The sequence below is a fragment of the Lineus longissimus genome, chromosome 5, assembly GCF_910592395.1.
Source record: "Lineus longissimus chromosome 5, tnLinLong1.2, whole genome shotgun sequence".
NCBI classification, from domain to species: Eukaryota; Metazoa; Nemertea; class Pilidiophora; order Heteronemertea; family Lineidae; genus Lineus; species Lineus longissimus.
In genome coordinates, this window is record NC_088312.1 from 9,819,177 (window position 1) to 9,846,223 (window position 27,047).

At 40.0% G+C, this 27,047-nt stretch overlaps 2 protein-coding genes across 3 annotated transcripts in view; both read right to left on the reverse strand.

The window, feature by feature from the left end:
• The window catches only part of LOC135488017 (protein O-mannosyl-transferase TMTC3-like), a 37,556-nt gene extending 36,184 nt beyond the window's left edge, over nucleotides 1-1,372 (reverse strand). Inside the window, exon 1 of the mRNA XM_064772378.1 lies at nucleotides 1,258-1,372. The gene's annotated coding sequence lies outside the window, so the exon portion shown is untranslated. The remainder of the gene's footprint in view (nucleotides 1-1,257) is intronic.
• A 1,016-nt stretch (nucleotides 1,373-2,388) lies between these two features.
• On the reverse strand, nucleotides 2,389-27,047 carry LOC135487481 (AT-rich interactive domain-containing protein 2-like). Of its 2 annotated transcripts, none has more exons than XM_064771177.1 (18): nucleotides 26,574-27,047; nucleotides 26,358-26,451; nucleotides 25,236-25,333; nucleotides 18,906-19,063; nucleotides 16,983-17,201; nucleotides 15,042-15,106; nucleotides 14,719-14,791; nucleotides 14,311-14,518; nucleotides 13,799-13,977; nucleotides 13,225-13,434; nucleotides 12,650-12,980; nucleotides 12,135-12,382; nucleotides 11,045-11,959; nucleotides 8,776-10,486; nucleotides 8,476-8,611; nucleotides 8,043-8,222; nucleotides 7,749-7,840; nucleotides 2,389-7,414 (listed from the first exon to the last, which is right to left on the reverse strand). In XM_064771177.1, the coding sequence occupies exons 1-18, from the start codon at nucleotides 26,663-26,665 to the stop codon at nucleotides 7,309-7,311; spliced, it is 5,115 nt and encodes a 1,704-aa protein (XP_064627247.1). In that variant the 5' UTR covers nucleotides 26,666-27,047; the 3' UTR covers nucleotides 2,389-7,308. The 2 variants fall into 2 exon arrangements, with proteins under 2 accessions (XP_064627247.1, XP_064627245.1); XM_064771175.1 differs by having other exon boundaries at nucleotides 14,311-14,524.

Below are 27,047 nucleotides of genomic sequence, written 5' to 3' on the forward strand. Positions count from 1 at the left end.
AGTGAGAAGTCCGCCAGGTACCAGTCATTCCTGTGTGTGCGTCTTTCAGCAAGGTGACACAACCTCTTATATCTGATTGAGCACTTTTGCGAATTTGACAGAAAAAAACCTGCATGACAGATCGTGTCAAGTCTTTTCAATAATATCATCATGAACTTTGGGTACTATCAAAATCAAATATGTGTATTTCATGATTTCATCCACTTTCTGAGCTGGTGTAAGTAAACATACATTCATCAAGAGGAACATCCAAGTCACATAATTTTGTTGACTATTTTTCCGAGACGACAGCTTTGAAAATTTTCCCAACTGAGGTAAATAATGATTTTGATTATTAGTCATGAAAATTATCAAAAGCACGTTTCATCTGTTTTCAAAGTAAATTTCACATTTTTCATGATTTTATTATAAACTCAGACAAATATTTTTAAGGGATTCCTATGTTTCAGTTGATCCATTTCCACACCACTCAATGACTCATTACATGTATCTGAGTTCTGACCGCTTTTGGCGTAACTCACTGATCATCTAGACAGTATTTGTTTTCAGGCCTTGGGCAAGGAACTATACTCACCAGTTCGACTATACGCTGTTAATGAGGAAAGCACTCAATTGGAAGGAGAAGAACTTTCAAACCTTTTTTGTTTCTAACTCTTGAGTTTCTAGCAGTCATTACTATGCTATGGACAGAGAATGTATTTAAGACTAGTATTAATACTAATATAGAACAAAATTAGAAAAAAATCTGGCATTTGTAAAAAAATTCAAATTTATAATGGTGCCATCGTATGATCATCCGAGACTTTAGTACAAAAAAAAGTATGCAATTCTATGAAGAACACAAAACAACCTACTTGTCCTCAAGAAAGCATCTAACCTTGCACTACCAGATCACTGACAACACAGTCACAGAAAGGCATTCAGAAGGTGCTAGAAAATAGGCCTACCTGGGGCCTAGAGTAGACCTGACACTTAAAGTGACAGTGACACTGTACCGGTATAAATAAAAAGATATATAGCCTAACTACTGGGCTACTGGACTGCCCAGAATGTTTATTAGCAATTAGCACACCGTTTATGTACTACACATGCTGTGCAGTGTGACCATTTACCCAACTATGCTACACATGTGGAACTGGAATGTCATGTATGCCACTACATTGATTGTACACTCGTCACTAAAGCTGGGCCATCAGAAATACCTCCCTGCTGGTCAAGTACTATAGCTCGTCTGAATAAATTCGAAACTATACTTACCGGTTAAATTATATCTATAAGATTATACTGACACAATTTCAAACAAATCCAGCTTAGGTTCCGTTAGAATCAGCTGATCTTAGCAGGACGATAAACTGCACGACGACTAACGTGTTCGACGCCATTGCTATAGACGCTCCATGAGGGTGACACCTAGCGGATGGTAGACATACTAGGTGTAGGTGTGGGTGACACCTTGCGGATGGTAGACATACTAAACGAATCTCTGTCTTCAGTATTGAAATCACAACCATGTTTAACCGCATGTTGATAGCATTTAATAGCAAATATACTTCATTCCTGTCTCATTTGATAACCATAGATACCTCGTGCATCATCTATAATGTAGTCAGAGCTTCATGCCTGGCCCTACTACTGACTGGTTGTCCTATATCTCATCAAATCCACCAGAAGGATTGTCTCATCTGTCCACTGTCCTTACTCTAGACAGTGTGTGCTTGTCGCATAGGAGGCTGTCACAACCAGTGCCATGGCATGAATGAATTAATCAAACATGACAAAATGAACTTTGACAAAACCAGGCCAATGTCCTTCTCAAGAGCGTCATCTTTAAGGAAGCATCTTTCAGCAGAACGTCCATCTCTCCATTTCCAATAGAAACAGTGGACAACAAATAAGTCTGTCCCTCATTTTACTGCTAACTAGAGATTAAGTTCAACCTGAAGATGGCACAAACATCAATGCAGCCTTTCAAATGATTATCGAGACCAAATAATAGTACTGTAGTGAAGGAGAATACAGAGACAGACCTGGTCAGGCCAGGTGGATGTGCGAAATAAAACAATAGGTGGGATTTGATTTAGATCTAGACTTCCCTTCAGCTTTCACAAGATACAGACCTACAGTAAATGTCCTCCGCAGTCTTTATCCTGCCATAGCAGGAGGCCGGACCAATAGTTACTTCATCATAAGGAGTTCTTATGTAGAGGGCTTTCAACAGGCTTCCCTGCTCAAAGGCATTTTTTGGATACCATATCATTCATTATCCTGGTCTTCACAGCAATCAATCTGGGGTGCTGCAAAGCACTCATAAGGGGAACCAAGCTGCAACTCCAACTTCCAATATTATTGGACATCTCATTGAGCACAAAACAAGTGGTAACAAAGCAATTATTTTGCATACTTCTCTTTATTTTTAAATATAACTCTAAATTTCACAAGGTTTCATTGTAATTGAAGAAAACAAGGTGTCTTCCACATAGAAAACTATAAATGCGTCAGCTAAAATCCCACCAACTATTATAACCTGTGACAATTTCATTTTGCATTTGAAAAGATAAACATTACATAGTGGAACTGCCTTCGCAAATACATCTATTCTGATTTTCTTATAAAAGATTTCTTGTTGTGTGTAGAAACGTCCATTGGTGATGCGCATGGAATGACTGATCGTGAGTGGATAGCTTGGAGAAGTTTTGATGACTCATGAATGGTGAATGATTATAGTGAAAAATATTTACAGAGAAAAACGAATCGTCCCTGACCGCCAAAATCAATGCCAGAGACTCTTGGTTTATACATGTACATGAAGAATATGACTTTCACTACATACAATATGAGAATGTATAATTTGTTTAATGTGACCCCTTCATCCCCTTACTGGACTTCAGATGCATTGCCTATAAAGCCTTGCTAGGCCCTACCACCACAAGTATGGAAGTAGGAGCCAAAGGACACAGACTATTCTAATGCCTTGGCTAAGCAACATGTACGACCATTTGAACATGAATCCTCAGCAAAAAATCAAAAAAATAAATCAATCAGCACATTTGATTGATCTTAGTACATCTCTGTAAAGCAGGACAATCTCTCTGTTACCGACACTGATTTTGGTCCATAAGTGGCCATTTCTATTCAATTTGAACTCTGTAATCAAGACACCTCATTATTAAGAACAGCATTTGTAAGTCCAAGTGTGTTCTTAATAGAGAGGTTCTACTATACGTTAAGTTCAAGCTCAGACAGTCTGTATCACTGTCATCATGTTTAAGCAATAAATATTGAAGCTAGATACAATTCCGATGCACAGCAAACATCAGTTTATAATTTACTCCAATATCTGCCAATAGGGTGAAATGTCCTGGCCGTGGAGAACTTTTTACAGTGCATACAGGGTAGTTTAATGTTCGAAGGTATCCATCAACTCCCTTACCCATAACACAGCCAACAAGCTAAACCATGTGAATTCTAGAAATTTACAAAGTTATCTTACATTCAACATCAATATCTTATCTTTGTATAGAAATAGAATATTTACAATAATATATTCTCTGTCTCCTGCTACTCTGACCCTATCCGAATTAATGATTTATTTAGATTGAAGACACATACAAGTATGGCAAATGTTCATTTATATTTTGGACAAAACACACAAGAAATGGTGCATCAGTTGACTATGTATCGGAAAACAGTCCCACTTACACACCCCTAAATACATTTCTCGTTTCACAACTTGAATCAATAATTTCACTTGATACTATTTAATGCACTGATACTAATAGTTTTCAAATTCTTTACTTTACTGTAGTTTGGTGTCTCAAAAGGTGGAATAAACTTAGCAATGGTAAGAAATCATTATTCTTCAAGGGTCATGCAAATCATTTGGCGACTCCCACACTTGTGAACAAACATGAAAATCCCCAAAATCCTATAAAGCTTTCTTCATATTCAACAACATGACATTATGTTTACAACTCAGCCTTCATCAAGCAACTGGATACTTCATTTTCAGAGTACAGATGGTGTGCTATGACGACAGGATTATATCAAATTCTTGTACAGTGTAAGAGGTTGTGCGAAAAAGAATAGATTTGCACTACAATGTATTATTGTGCAGCATATCAAAAGTGCAGAAACTTCGAAATCATATAAAATAATTAAAATATTTGGTGAAATGTTTTAAACTGTCCATAGCAAACCATCAGTACAGATGTGGAAAGCTGAACTATCCACAAGAGAATAGTCTTTAGATACCCCAGAGGCATCAAGGAAAATGGGAATGAGATGGGGGAAAATGCTTCGACCAAGGGACGTGGGGTTCTAGACGATGAACGAGATAAATAGGTTTTGCTGACACAAGTCTTCACAGGACATGGTTTCATCATGCTAGACAATCTGTCAAGTCATACTGTGATCTTCCTATCAGATTTGCGGCATGATAACTTTTCTAAATCTTTCCTTTCCAAGTTGCATGCTCTCAACAGTTGCTTGACCCATGCTTTCTGTAGGCCTTGTGACTAGAGATGTCAAAATACCTTTGGTGTCAGAGATGCTAAGACCTAGGAGTCAAAAAACGTTTAATTTCCTTTACTGAATGAGACAATTTTTATCTGACATGTACTTTTAAATAAGTATCCAGAAGGGGTTTTCTCTCTCCAAATGTTGTTATGCAAAGAAGATATCAATGATGGTTGTACTTGACAACCTTACTAACAATCTCCAAACGAAAATTATGAAAAAATTGATGCAAAAAACATGCGTTTATTTCAATGGAGCTAACATCTCTGAACTACCAAGGCAGAAATTTACACAAGAAAATAGGTAAGTGCCCTAGCCCGATATACTTTCTAACCTACTCACTACAAAAAAAATACAACAATCATTCACCAGATTAAGGCCAAGTCCTCAACTAAAGTAAGGCCATGTCTTAAGTCGATTGGACTGAAGTTAGCAAACATTTTCAACCAGGTGAAAGCTTGTGGCCTGTTCACAAAACAGGGGGAAAATACGAAGTGATTGAGCTTTTCACTTGGTCGAAAATACCTTGGAAAAAACTTGATGTTGATACATGTACAAGGGAATCTGGTTGTGCAATCTCAACCAAAATTGCTGATAAACAACAGATATACTAGGTCAATCCAGGGACAGTTAAAAAATTTCTGGTCAGAATCTTGATGAACTGAATAAACCTGAGCCTGTCCTGCATTCACTTTCTGTCAAGTGAAATAGTGAAATGTATGAAATATGATGAACAATGATATGAAAACAATGAAATGCACATACCCCAAACAATCAATGGCAACCATACAGTCGCTTCTTGATAAACTACAAAACACCCATTCTGGAAGAAGCCCGTCGAGTCAGAATGGACAGAAGTTCATTGTAATGTTAACGACAGATAAAAAGAAAGAGCATGATAAATGTGGACCAGCACCTTGTGTGTTGTAATAACAAACAATGAATAAAAGTAGAAGACATGTCACGCCACAACAAAAACATTGAATCACGTCGGTACGTTAAAACAGCATTTGGTTTTGACATGCTTTTACCAATTCGGTTTCATTCAAGTGAAAATAGACGCCGAATGTGTTTGTGACACCTTGTTCGTCGAGTGCAACTTGTAAAATGTGTCTTCAGCTGGTAATATTTTTACTACAATACTGGTGGCAGAGAACAGAAACAATTTTTACAAACAAAAATAGTTTCTCCATCATCGAAGAAGAAGGAAACGCAGAGAGAATGAACAAGGCCAACAACCCCGTCACTCAGACAAGTTAGAACCTGTTCTTTGGCTTATAATCAAGAAACAAAGTTTGAAAATTACTGTGAACACAACAACATTAGCACAATAATGGACAACACATTCACAACTGCATTCTAAAGATACCCTTTTCAAGTCAATTACTTTACTTATAAAATGACAAAAAATCAATTGATTCCAATTACATTATTCTTTCATCAAACTTTTTAACCTTTTTGAATGTGTCCAGGAGTAAAAAAAGTAAATTAATACAACATCAGTAATGAATCTGATTATTGTTGTAAGGTAGAGAAAACTGCTAAATCACAACAAACCTGACCAAGACAGGGTATACCAATGTCACATCTTACAAGAATTTGTGTGAACAACTGAACTACTGGTTTTCCTCAATGAACTGACTATATGAGTTATTAAAATGCCAAATTAAAGATGCTTATGAATTCCTCGACTGTACTGGCACAACTGCATTTATGATATCTCGCATCTAGATTCATTTTGAAATGATTGTCACATATTACGAGGTCGACTGGTTAGGACAATCTAATTCTGTTCTTCCCAGCCAGATTTTACTTCCAAAAATTGACAATGCATATCTGGCTCCTACAAAACTAATGCAATGCTACTAAAAATGTATCTTGGTTTCTTCCAAACACATGACCACACTTGAAAATGGAATTTTGAAACTACATGTAAATCTACTATAAAAATCTCAAAAATAAATAAAAGTTTAATAATAATACATATATTCACAACTTATCTTTACAATAAACTTCTGAATGGGTATGGTGTTGTTCTATAAATACAAAAGTGACTCAAAGGCCAGGTTGATGCAAATATCAGGACAATTAGACTCACTTACTATTCAATAGTTAAACTTATCAGGTGTGAGATTGGAACGATCATTATTGGCATCAGAACAGCAGTTAAAAACTTTCAACTGGTAAGTTTCATTGAGTCAGGGTGATGGTGATTTCATAGACCCACGAAACTTGACTCAGATGACTAACAAAAGTATCAGCATCGGAAGAGATGTGGGCTACTTATTACTTTTCAGAACAAAAGTGCCCTCTACTAAAGTTCATTAAATTATGGCAATTTCCCAAAAGCATTTACCCGGTAAGTTCTAATTTTAACTTTTTGAACAGTATAGCTACTGGTTTTCACAAGTACGAATGGTTACCTCCGTTTCCACCGCAAAGCTAGGTTAAGACTATCAAAAATTTCTTTTTTCTGATTGTCCTGTTATTATACTTGAGGAACATTCATGAACGTGAAAAAATAAAGATGACAGCAAGAATAAGAGCAGTGTGATCAGGCTTACTCTTTTCAAACACCAAGTCCTGAGCACAAGTCTTCCAACACAACAAGACAGGCGAGCATATATATATTACTATCGGGCCAACTATTGGCAGAAGTCATTGACAATCTTCGAACCAGGCAGCACTCTACAAAGGCAGTACAAGACTCAACATGGCAGTCATACGATGATTGCGTGGCACCAGGGAGATGGAGAGGTCCGTGGAATGGTGTACGGACCCATGGTCCCTGGGTTAATGATGTTGATGAAGTTCCCACAGGCAGTTGGCGATGGCAGTCGATGATTCTACACAACTAAGTGACACGTATGCAAGCTGATTCTCATGTCGTTTGATCAAACTGAAAGAAGAGAAGACAATAAGGGAATATATCTAATTGTTTTCATATCTAGAATCATCTGACCTTACTACCCATATTCCCCATCAGAAGAATATCTTTCCAGTTTACTCAGGTGAACAAAACAAATGCTAAGACCAAGGTCTGTCTGAAAGTACTCTGTAACTGGTACCCACGTCTCCAGAGAGGCAATATGGGGTATCAACGAGCTGCACCTATTGCAGCACTCACTTGAGCACGACTTTGGGGAACAAAGCAGTGGTGAATAGGACATTGGGAACACTCTTTCAATCCACATCATCGCCATCACACAAGACTTTGCACTTTGAAAGCTTACCTTCTTCCAGCAGCAGAATACCTCGCTAAATTCCTTAATATTAAAGCAGATGTGAGACGTATATGTTTTGTGACTGGTCCTTCCTTTGGTTCCTGAAATCACAGAGTATAACCGATTAAAACCAGAGTCGCAGTCAGCAACTGGCCAGATGCAGCCATGGTCAGTGACTGTAAGCAGTTGAGGAAAATAGCGGATGATCCATAACTTTAGGTGAGACGTAAGTGTAGAAGCAAGTCGTCAACTGCATTGAATCGACATCCAATGAAGAGAAAGCATAAAATGAACATTCCTTACCATTAATTCCTGATATGGCGGCCTTGCAGAGAATCTCCTGATAGCCTGTATCGCTGCGTCATTAGGATAGATGGGAGGGGGAGGTGGCGTTGGACACATCTGTGGCTGACCTCCCGTCTGTGCCGCTTGCTGTCTTTTTGCTAATGATGCCTTCAAGGCTGCTTCCGTGCAATGGCGATCCTAGAAGAAATAATGGATTAGAGTGAATTCTCAAAGCAACCGAGTATACATTCTTCCACACAAGTGTAGCATGTGACAGGGTACAACAACTTGAGCCGCATTCAAAAGATTGCTGGATAAGTCACAAAGTTAAGGGAGAGTGTCATTCACATGTTTTTCACAATGCATTTTCCATCTACACAGCACAGCAGCCGACCTCTTTGGGTTTGAGAATACCTTTTTTCCATGTCATTTTCAATGTATCGTTACTTACCTGTACATGGGTACATAAAGAAAACTTCTGTCTGACTAATCTATCACACACGTCCCACTGACAGACTCCAGCACCATTTGGGTTCAAGTGGACTTTGTATACATGAGGGAACACATCTTTGGCATTTTCAAAGCACCTGGAGAACAAAAATATCATTAGCAAAAGGTTTTGAAATGTTTTGACAATCACACCATAATGACACTGATAGTTGTATTTGAATGGTTATCCACAGTGGATAACCATTCAGTTCTGCAAGTTAACAAAGATTAGAAATGAAAAAAAAGCTTGTCGTGCACTTACTTCCGGCAGTTGGCCCATTCACACATGAAGTCTGTTCCCACGCTACTGATGACACTCTGGGTTGACGAACGACGAGACTCTGTACTGCTCGCTCGACTTCTTGTCTTCTTACGACTTTTGGCGATTTTCTCGTCATCTTTTCGCTTGACACCAGACGATTGTGACTTCGGCGTTGGAATGTTCTGCGGATGTGGATTGCCTACAGGTGGCCCTTGTTGATACTGACCTTGGAACTGTACGCTTGGATACGGCACACTTGTAATGTCCATTTTTACTTGGGGCTGCCCAATGATGGGCAGAACCTGAGTTCTAATATTAGAGGCCAGCTCTCCTATTTTAATCTCATTGTAATAAAGAGGGCCAGCAGATTTCGACTCAACACCAAGCATCTCCTCTACAGATTTATCCTCAATAATGTCATGAATGTCCTTCAACACCATGTCTAGAGAACTAGGTTTGCTGGCCACTGACGAATTGCTTGGAGGATTCGCATCAATATCCATAACCTCCTCCTCCTTCACTTTGACAGAGTCTAATTCATTTTGTGTCTCGTCACCACACTGTTCGAGTTTCAAACTAGATTCAACAGGTTTAGAGTCAGTTGTTCCTATCGATGAATTTGTTGTTTCTATAGAGGAGTTTGATGCCTCTGAGTACACATTTGTCACTTTAAAATGCGGATTTGATGAATGTGGATTCGAGGTTTCTAAATGCGGATTTGATGATTGTGATTGCTGATTAGTCCTTTGTGTTTGTGCGTTAGTTTCCTGCGCGCATGGAATAGTTTGGGGATTTTTAATCTCGTTTGTCTCCTCTACAGAGGTAGAGTTCAAAGCAGCATCAACTGTGTCAGAACCTTCTAACCCAATGTTCCCATTCCCATTTGTTTTTGCAACGCAGATGCCACTATCCCCTACTTTCTCCTGCTCGGCAGGCCTTGGACTGGCTATATCACTGAGGTATCCATTCTGCAAACTTACATCATTCGAAACACTTTTCGATTTGCAATTACTCTCAATCATCAAGCTCAAGTCCTTACTGCCTTCCTTAAGAATTGGTTTGAGAACATCCTCGGCTAAAATAGTTGCAACTACTGCTGGTTTCTGTTTTTCAACTTCCAAGAGAATATCACCATTTCCTAAATGATTTACAAGACCATTGACCAGTTTATCTGGTTTCTGACCAAGCGTGTCTTTTGTTTCTTCTGATTTTTTAAGACCCTGTGTTGACTGGACTGATATGTCAGACTGAGGAGGTAATTTGCGGTATTCGTTCTGCGACACAGACCCATTAACTAACTTTGGAGGATTACCAGAACTATTTACTGGATGCGGAGATTCATTCGTGTCTTTGGCAGGATTTTTCTTCTTGTCACCATCCTTATTTTTCTTATCCTTATCCTTGTCATTGAGATCATTGCCTGTAAACTGTGTATCCGTTGCACAGTTGAGTTTAACATCTGATTCTGATAACGTTCTCTCATGTTCCGCTAAACCGTTATCCAGCAGAACAGTTGTTGGAATATGATCCACATTATTTTGCACTGAATCATTAGAACTAATCCGTACATCGTCCACATCCATTTTATCCACTTTCCTATCCTCAGATTTCACTGGGCCATTTTCGACACCAGACTGAGATTTTGGATCCTCGTTTTCATTTGTTGTGCATGTCTGGTCCTCGTTAGATGCTGGAGCTTGTGTCGGAGTTTCTGCAAATACAGATTGAGATCCTTGAGTAGGTAAATTTTGATGGGGTGTCTGCTCTACTGGACTGCTCTGTGATGCTGGGACTGGGGCAGGAACAGCCACAGGTACCTGGTTTGGTGCCATTGGCATCACACCAGGTAATCCTAATGGTAGTTGGGTTGGGTTGCCTAATCCTAGAACGTCTTGGCTACAACCTGCAAGCATCTCTTCATTTCTATTTGCCTGTGTAGTGCTATTGTTATTTTCAACAATGTCCAATCTTGCACAGTGGTTTTCTATTCGTTCAATCTTTGCCTCGTGACGGAGTTCATCCTCACGAACTACATCCTGGGCACGCTCGACATCACCACATACTTCAAGCTGACAGCCCTTAGGGGACCTATTACTCAGAGTATAAGGAGAATTAGGTCGTGGCGAGACAGTTCTGGGAGACTTGACTTTTGGACTACCCTTGGGTGTTCTATTACGTGTTCCCTTAGGAGACAACCTGCCAGGTGAATGTCCTGGAGAACTGTTCCGCCGTTTGCGACTAGACTGATTTTGATTAAGCTGCACATTACCTAAGTGCTGTGGTTTATTCCGTTGAAACACTCCGAATTGCACTTGTGGCAGGCCATACATCCCTGGAGCTTGCCCTTGTATCGTTTGTGTCATCATACCAGGTCGTGGTGGGTATGCTTGACCCTGAGGAAGATTTGCTTGCGGAGGTTTTGATACTGGTCCTTGATTTGGGTGTTCCGATGGAGCTCGGTTGACATTAGATTGTCCCTGGGTTAAATGTGGTTGCCCTTGGTTTATAGGCTGGCCTTGAAGAGGACGAGGTAGTATCTGCCGAGGATGAGGCTGAATCTGATGTGCGAAGCTGACTGGAGGTTGGCCGACAGGCACCAATGCAGGCTGCGGTTGGATTGCAGGGAGAATGTTTCGACTGACAGGGTTACTCTGTGCTGCCTGGGCTATGCGCTGCATCTGCATGTTGTGCACCTTAGTTGCTAGAAGACTTTTGATCATATTGGTATCAGTCGGTTTTGCATTTGGAGCAGTTGGACTGGGAGCTGAGGAGGGGTAGCTAGAGACAGATGACGGACTCTGCGGCGTCATAGGTCGTTGAAGCCCATTCAGTGCTAGATGTATTGACGCAAAGTTCCCTTGTGGTGGTTGCTGACGTTGGTTTATAGAGGCTGCTTGTGGTGGCGTGTTCAGCTGCTGCTGTAAGACTGATGTCGGTCGGCTCTGGCTGTCACAGCTTGAAGTGCTTGGCGGCCGATGAGGTGATGGTGACTGAGGAGGCATCGTCGACGAGTATCTCTGTGCCGGTGACATTGGAGGCGTCATGTGACTGTGTGGGGAGGGACTAAGAGGGGGCATGATCGGCCCCTGTGGAGGTGCTATTGGACGGGGTGAGCATGACGTCTGTGGTGATGGTGCCAGGTGTGGTTGATTGACGATGGGTCCTCTCTGGTTCATCATTTCACCTGCAAGCACAAATAGAGAGGAAGTGTCAGTGGAGGTAACAAATGGTTTTAGCCGTTATTTCAGATATGACTTTTAGCTGCATTTAAGGGTACAGAGGCCTGGTTGGCAAAGCTTTAGTAGGACAATTAACTACCTAAGCCCACGGCGTTGACTATCACAACTAACACAACTTACCTGGTAATGGGAATGGTCTCGGTACTGGTCGCCTCCTGATCCCAAGGAACTGAATGTCCGATGTTCCATTAGGTTTATCAATCTTGACGCACTCGACATCAGGGAATACCATTTTCAAACATCTTGTGAAGTCCATGGTTGAGATGACTCTGGTGATTTGGTTCTTGCTACAGCTGGAGAGGTAGGCGGCATACAGCTCGACTCTCTGGATACGGAATCCAGCCTTACTCTCAAAGTGGGCATTCAGCCTGAAGACAAGACAAAGCCAATGTAGAGAACTGTGGTATAACTAACAAAACCATCAGAAAACAGAGTACATAAATTTCAAAAGGGCAGGTACATTATCTTAAAAGGGAACATGATTCATTAACTTCACATTTCATAGCTTGTCGAAGTGCTGTCTAAATCACTGGTGAAATCAGACAGGATATTCTCTTGACAGTTCCAAGGGTGACCTAAGATAGAGTTGGTCTGCTGTATTGTATAAACAATGGGAGTCACGACTGTTCACTTACCAGTTACAGGCAAACTGCTCACTCTCAGCATCTTGGTTCTGTTGCAGATTTGGCTGTGTCTGTGGTTGTGGCTGCTGCTGTTGCTGCTGAGGTGGACCTGGTTGAGGAGGATGCTGAGACACATGTCTCTGCATTGTGAACTGCGGCTGTGGTGGAGGATGATGGAGTTGTTGTGGAGGTTGCTGGTGGCTGATCGGCCGGTGACTTGGCACCATCTGTTGATGTTGTTGGACTTGCATAGGTGGCGGGGCATGTTCAACCACCTTCACTCCGAAGAGAGCATTCTGGCCGTACGACTGGGCTTCAATGGTCACCAGTTGCACTAGCATGTCTGGAAGAGAGTTCAACATTAGGGTTTGGAGATTTATATCAGTGAAGAGGTACAATCATACCTGGCAAAGACATAAGTAAACAGAAATGGGTGTGGAGACCACTGAACCAACTGCAATCATGTATATGGGAAACAATTGACGCGACTGCAGGAGTTTTCTTTTAGTCCAAAACAGGCTACACAGCAGTGTGGGATTCCAAGCCGGTCTGGTCTAGTCTTTCAGGAACAGAGAAATGAAACTTACCAACACTTGATCTAACCATAGCAATGTGCGTCGTGGTAATCTCTCCCAGTTCTGATAGTTGATAGAGGACCTCAAGAGCATGAACGATGAGCTGGATATCGAGGACTGACAACGTGTTGATGATATCTTCGTATGCCTTCTCCTCAAGATGGTCAGCAATCACATCTTCATTCTCGTCCACTTGGCTCAGCTTGGAAAGAATCTCCATGCCTGAAATCATTATAGATTCAACAGGTAAGATACAGATGGAACTTATCAGCACCTCTACACAAAGGAGAGATGCCATTCAGGTTGATATTCCATGTTATAAAGATCTCCCCAAAATAATCTCGATTCACTTCAAACTATTTAAAGTTTTCCTTTTGAACAAGTAGATTCTGACGCAGAAGACAGGCCTTCTCCTGTAGTATCAGATGTACTTCCAAGAGATGATAATCATAAAAGCCTTCACATTTAAGGCAAACACTTTCTCGAATTAGGCCAAATACTTCCTTTGCAACAACACTGTTGAAACTATTCCCGCGTTTACTCCATGCCTCAGAGCCTGAGTGACAAGCAAAATGCTGGTACATACCTCTTACGATGTCAAATTTGTCCTGCGATGCTAGACACCGGCATATCGTCTTCATGATGAGCTGCGTCGTCCAGCAATCGATTGGTTCAAGCACCATCTGGATGGCTACGTTGCCTAGTGTATCCAGGCCGATTTGTTTCAGACATGAATATTTACTGTAGGTGCACAGCAGTAGGAACCTGCAACAATAGAATAGCAGAAATGGTCATATCATTTATCATCAAGTCAACATAGAAATATTCCGTTTTACAATCAAGATCTGACCAGGAAGTCAAATCAAATCACTTCAGAGCAGGCACAGAAAAAACCTTACAAGCATTAAACAATACAAGTTTAAGCATCACTTGCCAACTTCTTGATAGCATCTTCTCATCAAACAGGCAAACATTTCAGGCCACATACACTGCTTTGGGAGCAGAAAGTTGGCCACCTCATAACTAATAGAAAGAACATCGTTTGAATGTAGTGATGTGATGACCTCCACCTCTTTTATCAACGATTAGTTCACTCACCTAAATATTAATAAATTTGATGCCAACGGCATAAGGTTTTCTTCCTCAAATGATAAATTCCTTATAATAGACGCTAACTGCATGATACGTTGTCCTTCAACATCTGCAATGCCAAGTTCTCGGCCAAAGTTAAATATATGTTCGTTGACTTCAGCATCAAGTTCGTAGGTGGTCTCTAAATCATCTCCAGGTATTTTACTCGAAGCAACTGCATCTGGAGACAAAGAACATAATTTTGTTAAAACATTTTCTGTTTAATGGTGTATCCCCATTTCGCCTATTCCCCATGTCCTGTCGACACCCCCCCCCCCAAAAAGATTTGGGGAATATAAAATGAGAGAGCACAAGGGAAGACAGACTTCAGTTTCATATGAAACCAGACGAGCATGGGCCTGAATTCAAACTTACCTTGTAAATGGACAGCAGCAGAAGGTGACACTAAATCCTGGGCTTGTTTATCTCTTACACTATCACACCAGAACTGAAACAGAATAAGACAAATTTCAAAATCCCGCTCTGTCCTGTAAAGTGAAGTCTGAGTAAAAGTCCACATCCTTAAGATTATTACTCCCAATGCAGAAATAGCACACTATTGAGCTGATTTCAGATATAAATTTTAGTTCACTTCTGCCGTACATTTTGGAATAACTTCACCGGCCATAGTGCCGGAGGGCCATTAGAATTCAGACAGCAACACACTCCTATTATCCTATTATGACCAAAATACACACCCTCACAAAGTTTCTTCCGGTTAATTTTCTCCATTCTTCATGGAATTTGATATATGACCCTGGTCCTGCAAAGATAAAAGGTTTACACGTAATTAGACAACTGCATGTAGAAACAGAAAACATCATCATTGCTCTCTAACATGACGACCATTGTAGAGAGATTTGGGAAATCCCCCCCCCCCCCCCCATACACATTGGTTGTGCCATAGATAGTTATTTGTAAGGACTATTTGGTGGGCCACAATAAGATAGCTTATTTCACATCTCACAACCAACTCGCATTTCAAAGAATAAGATTAGTTCTTCGCTCTAACACCAGACGGCTCTGACAGAAAATCGAGAACAAAGGACGGAATATGTTAATGTGGCTGTGTAATGCTTTTCCATACAGACTGCGTGTATAACACTGTGTATAGTGTACAATATACACATTCAGCACATGCATGCTTTATGAGCAAACATTCAGCCATATAAATGCAAATTATTAGTGCGTTGGAGTCTCGCAAAGAATCTATGATTTTTATGGCATGATTGGGGCACGGAATTTTTCTTAGAATTCTGCAATGAAAATGTATTTCCTACACATATCTAAATGGCTATTAGACAACATAATTTATTGAAAATTACTAGCATTTCATGACGAAGAGTTTATGATAATAAACTTTACTCTCATCTTCCAATCAAATATATAACAGTGGACGAAGCTTTGTATAGATGATGCCAGGGGATATTTGATGAGTAAGATGAGGTTTTTAATTCCAGATTAAAAATATGAATTAATATCTTTTGGGCGCTCAATGTTCAGAATCAGATAGAGAAGGCCATATTGTGTTTAGATATGGTTTTATCTCGACCAGAATTTGGTTCGGCTGGCAAAATGTTGACTTTTTAACGACAACCCATGGGAGAGATGACAGGCAAATTGTTATGTAGTAGCTATTGGTATTGCTAGTTTTTCTGAAGCAATGTTGAATTCACTAAAATTGGGATTGTTCTAGGCATAAAGACATCTTGAATTCCCTTTATTGTCAGGAATAAATCACTCGAGGGACCGCCAATCAGTTCTGTATTAAGTTGGCAGAATTTTTCATTATGTCGAAAGTGGATGTAATATAAAAGCATACGAATAAAATGAGGGTAATTGAAACCTTTCATATCAAATTTAGGAACGTTCTTATTAGAAATTGTGCGAGCCACTTCGAAATATTTGCTGTATTTGAGGGAATATCATGGGAACTGTAGAGGAAAGCAGCAGGCAATCATCTCCAAAAATAAATTGCATGACTGCTGTAAATTGGATTCTGAACATTTGAAAATAATACCCAGTACATAGGGACAACTTTCACAACATGAGGGCCGGTCTTTGAAAGTTAATTCTAACCTGTGTCTGGCATACGAGGAATCAGACAAGCTAGTCATACGCTTGTGTTGCAAATGCAAAACACAGCCCCATTCCCCCTACGAAAGAAACACACCAAAGACCAAACAACCACTGCTCGTACCAACAGCTGATCTATCGAGGATCCCTTTCCAATAAGTAGAGGTGCATTCACGCATACACTGGGGAATCCCCAATCCAACACAATCAGCAGATGCATGTGTTTACAAATAGTGCTATGCTGCTGTACTATGGCTCGAGCTCCTTGTGTATATTGGTCTTGTGTACAGGCTGATCGAGCGCAACGGTACTCTTATCTGTTTTGCTGTCACACGGTTTGCAGAGCTCGGAATTATCAACAATGTATTAAAACAGGTTAAGTTATAGCGCGCGGTTTCTTTGAATACCCTTCGTACAGATACATGCACACCACCACCTTCCTTTCATGCTCCAGTGTAATGTACCAAATGCATCTCATCACTCTGTATCCCAATCCCATGGAAGGACTCTTTTTAGTTAGATTTTCTTTACCCTTGATTAGCGAGAACAACAATGAATCTTACCATCCGTATATATTCCAACTTGCGCCATCAACAGCTCTATCAGGCGATGTGACTGGTCCAACTTCAGAACGTGACGTCCTTCATTAGAGAGCAGCGTACACACATTTATTGCAAAGTCCACCTCATTGGGCAAACCTGACAGAAGAGACTTTTCTAGTTTTTCATATTCGCTGCGTGGGGCAAAATCCATGGACAACCCAGTGCTGGCTCGGACTTGGTCTGGAAAACAGGAGATTAGAAGGAATGCATGATTACAAGTTATGACATGACATATGAGGGGCCTCATCGTACAATTTTTATAATCTCTTCAACTTATCAGGTGTCCTCAAAACGGGACATGAACTCATTGAAGGAATGCCAAGTACATTTTCAACAGGAACTACCTGAATTTTTCTCCATCTCTCCAACAGATGCAACAATATTAGAATAAGATCGGCACAGTTGTTGGTCTCAGTTCTCACGATTTCCTTAAAGATGTAAGATTGTATGAAACATGAGAAACAGTTGTGGTTATGAGACACATCATCCATTCACTCCCGCCATCACTTGAGAACTTTTGAAACATTTTCGCATGAAAACTCTCTGGGGACAGTCAAGGAAGAAAATGCTCATAAGACCGTGTTGTTGCAGCAATACATCACATGAGGAGGAGGATGGAAATGCCAATACCAGGCTGCACAATACATAATAATAAAGTCAACATGCCAAAAGCCATTTCTTGTTTCTAAGATAACAGGAAATCAATGGAAAAACAAGTGCACATTCTGAATGCACTACAATGAGAGACATAGATCATGCTAACCAATGCTACAAACAAGCTATAGCTGCCAGGCTTAGCCTAGGTAATGGAATTAGCAGTTTTTCATCAGGAACACGACATGAGTTATACATCTTAGTTCATGTGGGTTGGGATGAAAGATGCACTGTTATTGAACTTTAGAATTAACAATTTGCGCTACTCTTTTATTTGAAAATGTAATTTTAAACGTAAAATCGGGAGGCATGAATCGAGGAAAGGACTTCTGCTAACCCTGTGAAATTTCTCATTTTTAAACACAAATTTAACAATATAGAGAGTAAAAAATCTTCATTGTTTTCACTCACTCAAATCATTTCTTAGTTGAACAAACCTGCCCTGCCGAGCGGAAATAATCTTTATCATTGTCGTTTCAGACACGAGACAAATGCATTACCACCACACCCAGGAAAAATCACCTTTTGAATTTTTCATGAGCCATGCAACAGAAAAATTCACCAGTGCTATCGTAGATTGTACTCGGGTCAAGACTTTTACAAATGCCTGGAGCACTTCACTCGAGGGTGATTTGATGTAGTTAACAACTTGATTCATGCAATTATAATGCTGAATACTGCTGACACACGACCATCTATAGCAGTTTTTGGTGTGCAGTTTTAAAGGTTTTCAGTCAGGTTGATTGATGAACTGATGTAAAATGGCTAAAGTTTTCCAATAAAACTGCTTTAAAATCAGTCCACATGTCGCTTGCAATGAACAACTCTGCATGCAATACAGTACCACAGTTACTGTGATCATACTTCACGTACTACAACTAGGTTGTATTGATTCCTCCACATAGATCTACACGTACCACATAGCACAACAGAGACCAAATGGTTTGTTTTGCCTAATTTGAATTTGAATGTGGGGAATCCCCAACACATTTGCCTTATTGCACGCACGGAGCATTCCGGTCATATTGATCGACAAAATACAAGATCGAACTGCTGCTCAAGTGAAGCAACATTGAGATGGCAATTTCACATCAACATGCAGACCAAAGAATGCCCTGAATTTGCGAATGATTCAGATTTTGGAATAGAAGATCGCCCTCCACCCCCAACGCAGTTTCTATCCAATCATTCTGAGCATCATTTAAAGCTCAAATTAATTTCCAAACTCACCTGGTACATTGTGTTGCCTGTAATTATATGACATGGGGACTTTATTCATGAAGGCCCTGACCGCCTTCTTTCGGGCAGCATGCCCCTCATCTTCGTCATCATCACGCCGGTTCGTATCCTCGCCAAAGTGGTTTACCTTCTCATACAAGTCCAGGTGTCTGCAAAGAGACAAATACATTTTTTAAAGGATTTTAAAAACATTGTATCCATAAGGTTCAGACAAATCTGTGTTATAATTGGCTCTTCAAATGATCAAACACAAGATTTCAGACAGGGTATTATGTCAAAGACAAATCGACAACTTCTTCACTAGAAACTTAAGAACGAAAAGAAAATGTCAGTTTATTGTCAGTCAGTGCACTTGATGATATTAATAACATAAATTCCTTTCTGTCTTTTTTTACACTTCTCTGAATTCGTCTCTGTGGCGGGTACATGAAAAATTCAAAATAGTTCTTCTACTCTTTAGCTGCCATGGCAATTGCCCTGTGATGTGACTGTCACAGCCGCCTCTATTACATGACAGATGGCTTGGAATCAGCCGGCAATGGCAACATGAATGCAATGGCAATTACAACCAGCAATAAAAAAATCTTCAGAGATGTTGGAAATTGCTGCACAGAAAAAAGTGTTGTGAAAGGGACTTGCAGATGAAATTTTTTTCCTCAAATGATGGATGTAATCCATTGTTGTTATACTGCAAAATATTGTTATGGTTATATTTTAAAATATTTGCGGTGTGAATGAGGCTCATATGTATAAATGTCAGAATGGATAATAGTAACATGCAAATCGCAATATGAGAAGGGTTTGAGATTTACACAGTTGTCAGGTCACCTGGAACCATTTGATTAAAACAAATTGTATCCAGAAAACAAACTACTTCCTGGCACTTTCAATTTTCATCAATTCGAAATTGAATCCTAACATTTCTCAGCAAGACAATTATTTTTCTGTAAAATCATCAATAATTTGTAACCTTATCGGTTGTGCTTGACACTGCAAACAACACTGCCACACAGAGTGTGATATTCACGGGATTATTGATTTCTATATGAAATACTGTCACTCTGGCATTTAGTATTTAAATAGTCATCCAATAAAGACTTTCTTGGCAGCTCCTTGGGACGACTTGAGTCAACAGGATGAGGATTGGCCTCCGACGCTGCTCCCAGAAATCCGAGGATGGCCATGCAAAGCAGGTTCTATTAGTTCAACAATGTATGAACCCCATTGCAACTCCTCTCGGATAAAGAGTAAGACAGGTTGAGCTCTTGTCAGAATTTTATGGGAGCAAAAGCTTGCCCTTTGAGCCTGACCACATTTGAATTCATGGCACCAGGATGACACGGCCGGCTGGACACTACATCTTGCATACTCCAGGAAGAACTGAGAACTGCAGCGCGAAAAGTGGCTATAGTTTGAGGATGATGCCACAATACAGACTGAAGGAAAATGTCAACAATGATGGATTGGTGAAATGTTGTTGCTGTGTATTCACACCCTGTATTCATTGACGGTAAAACGGGGCTGTCGATATTGATATTACTATGCCCTCCAAAATCAAAAACTACATCTTGCATACTCCAGGAAGAACTGAGAACTGCAGCGCGAAAAGTGGCTATAGTTTGAGGATGATGCCACAATACAGACTGAAGGAAAATGTCAACAATGATGGATTGGTGAAATGTTGTTGCTGTGTATTCACACCCTGTATTCATTGACGGTAAAACGGGGCTGTCGATATTGATATTACTATGCCCTCCAAAATCAAAATTTAGAGGTCTAAGATGTGCCAGCATAGAAGAAGTGGCACGGCTGAGCAGATTTTCAAATCAAGAATGAGAACCCACAAGCTAATCGCAAACATTTACAACAGGTAGACATCATGGCCAACACTAATGTGTGCAAACGCATCTTTAGTATGAAAAAACCGGCAGAATTCCACTTCAGAACCCGCCAATCAGAAATTCACTGAGATAGCGAACATGCTGGAGCGGGTATGCATATTTCCCAGTAGTTATTGTATAGGGGCAGCCTATTTTAACTGTTAAATCAAGAGCGTAATATTTCCACTATTCACAATGAGATGATGTCTCCGGGCATACAACACAATACAGAAAAGAATCTCGTTTGAATATTAATACCTCGCTTCGAATCGATATCTTTTAGAGTAGACTAATAGCATTTGTGGTCAGGTTGAGAAATTTAAGTCTCAGGCACTCGACTCCACTGTGTGTTCAGCATAATGTGCGAGAGATACAGATAAGCAGAACAAACACAGTTTCACTGGAATATCACACTACACAGGATGTTCTAGCTGCATACACTGCACGATAACACAACTCTTTGTAGTACAAATGTAGTAGAATGATACATCATGGATTGGTGATGAGTATATCATGTTAGGAAATGCACACCAAACGGTTTCATAGCATTATCATGATTATGTTGATAGTGTGCATGCGAGTGTACACCAGGGACACTCACTTGTGAGGTTGCAGTACTTGAACCATATTTCAAGAGTACCAGCTTGGCTCAGCAGGTGAAAATATATTTTTTCCAGGGATGTGTAAAACACAGCCACACGAATGACATGCTTGGAACAAAGAGAGAACCATGCATCCCCCTCAAGCCATCCCACTTGTCTAAATCAGGACAGAGGTTGCAAATTGAATTCACAAAGGGCCTGCGGCTGATTGAAACAGGTCCAGAGGATGACACACTTCATCACATGAGTCTGAGAACAAACCATTTCAGACATTGGCTAGTTTGCACTCAGATTGAAGAACTCTAGTCTAATCCAAATGGAAAGCTATTCATCATATACATGAGAAAGCAAAATGTAACGTATGCCAGTGTCCCACTCAGCCAGTGATTTCCCTGGCTTCGGATTTGAACAGGCTGTCAAACCAACCAGCGATTTATCAACTTTTTCTGAAGAAAAAAAGGAATGTGGCAGACCCCAGGTGGTGCGTGTTGGCCAGACATGTTCAAAAGAGTCGGGGAAGATACTCACAGCTAGAATCTGAATGCCATTGAGTCCTCTTTATTAGATACTTTTACTAACTAATGCAGACACAAAGTCCTTTTTTCACAACATTTCGTATGTCATCAGTTCGGCCCATGACGAATAAAATACGCCCCTCTAATTTCTTACCAGTTTCTCCACATTGTATTGATTCTATCCAGCTGCATCTGCTGTGGATGTTGCTGCCAGAATTTTTTAGCTACAAAACATGTTCACTCAATTCTCCCCTTGATTAATTTTAAAACACATCCCATTATAGTGCAGCAGCGGCCGCCATGAGAGACAAGGGATGCGAATGATGCAGCTTCATTTGTTCGAATTAGTCGACAAACTCATCACCTTTTTAAAGGCTGAAACTGTTGACAGATTAGAGGAAACAATTTAATTTGTTACAGTTCCTCAGGCGGGGGTTGTTTTTCAAAGGAACTTAGCATCATTATCAGAACAAAGTGAAAGATTTTGATGATTAAAAAAAAATCAGAGATTTCAGAATTAGAGTAGACACTGACTCAGAAAGGTCCAAATGCAAGTCAAACATGTCCAAAATGAAACAGATCAGATATTTGATCCAAACATTCATTTAAATTGGATGGAATGGAATCTTCTGAATCTCATCTATTCTAATACTTTGATACCACTTGTAAAATTTGATTTTATACGTCAAAACTGTCACACTGCCAACCTGAGAATTGATTTATTAGGAGATGTAAGAAAAATCTGCACAGTCTAACACGGACGGACGTGGATAGAGACTAAACTGATGTATAAAAACTCCCAAATTCATCACTTTCATGTTGTCTGGATGACTTTCATGTGAAAGTGATCATCCACAAGTGCACAAAGCATGGCAGGGTGATGTAATTTCCAGTTATCACCACTAATCACAATCAATATTGGTGGCAAGGAGCAGCAACACTGGCCTTAGTCTGCCGATTAGACACTCAGAATGATTGAAAGCTTAGCGTGCCTGTGTCTCTACCGTAAGTTGCCATGGATTCAATGACTCGATCCCGAGGGAGGCGTGGCAGAGAAGGTGACTTGGCAAATAGATATATTACATGTACAGTAGCCGATAAATGTGTTTACACACACAAGTCAAAGAAGTAGCTTTTTTGCAAAAATATGTGCCTGCTTTGACCAACAATACAGACAAGAGGTAAGTACCTCTCCAATAAAAAATCAATGTCTTGCTGATATCATACTGTAGGTCGCACATGCTGATACTGAAAGGTGCGGTGCTATGGATCAGATGAGCTGGCTGTATGGTCATAAGCTACAACACATCATAATGCTGACTGGAGTTTTTTCTCTCCTATAAAATAGTCATCACTGCGCTTCAGTGAAATACCTGAAGATATCATGCATATGAAACTGATCCTGAACTATTCAGTCTGTTTGTTACGATCAAGATAACTGAGTGGCAGTAACAAGTACATACTATATGTAGTATACCCAACTGAATTAACCACTAGATACTTTTTTAAATAATTTTTTTCTAAAGCTGAATAATTGTGGATTTATCGAATACTCTTGTATACATGTATGCATGGTTCTTGTTCTTTGTAATGTGGTCCCCGACTGACTAGACCCAATCCCTCACACTTTTGGGAACCAGCATTGTGTCCCACATGTTGGCTGTAACACCTGGGGTCACACATGTCGAAGCACTTAGCTTCTTTATTCCTGAGTGGTGTGAATAAGCCAGGTGACACTGGCTTTCTAACCCCCTCCATCCCGTCCTGATAAAACTCAAGAGCAAGATGAACACTTACAACATTTGAAGCCAAGGGATTGCTGTGTTATCATTGCTTCCAGTCCCGAGTCCCCCAATCGTCAACTTTTCCTTTCCACTTCCAGTTTTTATCAAATCTCAATCTTCAACAGAACACCATTGAATAATCAATCAAATGATGACTATAATGACTGCTGTTTGGAACAATACAGTAAAGGTGTGCATTTGACAGGCTATCCAAGAATGGTTGCACGAATTGATTTTAACCATTTGAATATCTAAGTATCTACTAGTACTTGTCAATGGCAGTCAGAGGAACAGATTACAGGAGAAAGGTTAGCACATACCCATGAATGGACAGATTGCAGGAGAAGGCACTTCACTCCAGAGCTATTATCTGTGTCTGGACACCTACTGTTGTGCCGATTGTTTAGATCAGATGGTGAAGATGCACCTTAAGCTATGATCAGACTGAGAAAATGACTGTTTATATGACACCGTAATCAAATAAATCTAATACATTATGACTTATAACTTCGTCACAAACAGTTCATCCCATTTACCAATAGCTCACCATGTAGGCCATTTCACAGAACCACACACATTCACAACACATAAAATATTAATGATCAAATTGTTAGTTGACGAGATCTAGTTTCAAATTTTAATGAATGCTGCTGAATACACAACAGTCAGAAGCTGTCCCAATCATACCCATCGGTATAAATTGGATGCAAACTGCAATTACTTGTATCAGGGAAATATTCACATGGATTGCAAAACATGTCATGAAATATAAAGGACATCTTCTGGTTGGATGCTGGGTCTCACCATATGCTCAAAATGCAACTCAAATATCCATTCAGATGTGATGGGTCACATAATATGGAACTACATTGTATATATAATAAATAAGGAAGTTAAAACACTGGAAACATTTTAAAATTGCTCAGGTCCACAGCAAATAGCATGAGACTAGATTGTTCATCAATCTGCCAAATCTATCAGCCGCCTAGTCCCCGACTGTGAATTGCCTGACATTTACTGAAATAGTGAAAATAATAAACTCAATACACTGATACAATGATACAATAGATAATTGAAGCTGACATGTTATGATATAATAGATAATTGAATCTGGCATGTTATAGTATTATGTAATATGGTAACAAAGGTAAATAACAGACAATCACAGGTAACAAAGGATACCTCACTGACCAAAAGTAACAATGATAAACAAAGCTATCCCTGACAGAATGGGGATGCAACATCCAATTGTCCCAGGACACATCGTCTGACTACACATATCTCCAGTGAGTGAAGAAAACATGTGGACAAACCAGCACTGGCGCTGCAGCTTTAACCGCCTTCGCCCTGGTTCCCATCACCATGACAACATGATGCGAAGTTGGCCTGCTGATACTATATTCCCCAGTCATTCATTGAGCCATCCAGTGACAATGTGTAAATGGTCTGGAACCACGTGGAGTGAGTGGGAGAGGTAAACATTGATATTGACAGGAGAAACCCCCAGATACATGGAGGAATCTTGAGCAATCTTTCTTACCTCATGTAAATCTGTTTCAGGGCCTGAGCACCATTTGTCGTCCCTGTGGGAATATGGAAATGTTCCACAATTTCCTCCCATTTTAGTGAATCATTCACCTGCAGAGGAAACAAAAATCATGTTATTGATAAAACTACTAGATAACCTCGCAAACAAATGCTGAACCTTCAAAATGAAAGGCCTTGTAGTTTTCTGTGAATAAATTAACATTCTAATCTAAATGCAATATTTCACAAAATTCACATTCCTTTTTTCCACCCGAGAGAAAATAACAGCGTCATATAGCTATTTATGTAAATACTAGTATTTGCATATATGGTTTTTGATGATCAACAACACTGATTGAGAAAGTGATAGACTGCAGAATCTTAGCTACATCTATTAGCATTTGCATATTTGGTTCTTAATGATCAACAACACAGATTGATAAAGTGAGACAAAGTCGTAGAAGTAGATGGTGCCAAATGGATCACAATTCTGGATGACTTCAATTTACATGCATGACACCCGACAGGCGGTTGTGGTTGAAGAACTCAGTGTTTCATGAGATTTCTTGACTAGCACTGATCAATCTTAAAAAATGTAAACAATCCCTTTACAATTTTCAAGTTCAAACCTGTGTTATTGTTTACATTCATACCAAACTTTGATAAAAAAAGGCATGGCCTATTTCCAACTATGACCGAGTTCACACATTTGTGTACATTTTACACATTCGAATCATTCAGGCCATACAACAAAGGGGCTTTTCCCATTCCAAATTTCTACACAATATACTGACCATCAGATGATAGACTATAAGGGGTTGACCTCATAATGACCCAAACAACAGCTACAAAAAAACTGGAGCGGTTAAAGTGAAAGGATTTGGGTGAAAACCTGAGACATTTGGAGCAAATTATCTCAATGAAAATAGACAGAAAAGCCTGGAAATATGGCTGCCATTTTGAGTGAAGACACATAACATATCCGAATAAACTGAAGCCCAACCACTTAGTATCAAGCCTAGATGTAACCAACTGTCAATTATTGGGATACAAAATTTATCAATACCTTCGCCAGCACGCTTACACACTGAATGAAAGACAATAATTGGAGGCAAATTCAAAAGCCCCAACCTACCTTTTCCCAGCCGCCCAACGCAGTGACTTTCGTGTACAACAAATACAGGTCCACTTCTTTACCACAAAGCCGTGGAATTTGCTTAAATAAAGTCCTGAAATGAACAAATTGAATGTCACATATGATAACAGGGCTAACAGAGGTCAAAACGGTGCAATTTTAAAGTTTGCAGATGAAATATTTGGGCCGTGATTGAGTTGCGAAAAGGGCACTTACCCGCGACTCTGGTGGAACCGCTTCAAGTCCTGCAGGAAACTGTTGTATTCCTTCTGATAACTGAACGGATCTTTGCCTAATATTTTCGCCATTTCAACGAATTCTAATCAATCCAAATGTTACTTCACACACTAGTTTGTGATCTGACGCTCACACTGAGGTGTGCGGGAGCCGCACACGATCATTTACTGATCTAAATAGGGCATACAAAATGATTGGAAATCCACAACTCGACACAATATGGGGATCCAAGCGCTATGCACAGATAACGATTTCCCGGCTTGTTTACAATGAACTCCACGGCTTTTTCCCTCCGCGATCGGCTTGGTTCTAATCCTGTGTCTCAGATAACATCTTTAAAGGGACGCATCCCACGTCTTCTGAGCTAACGCTACTGCAACGGCTGCATAATGGATCATAGACCCGAAACTGGACAAAAAATCGTAACAAAAAGCATAATGAGCATGCCGAAAC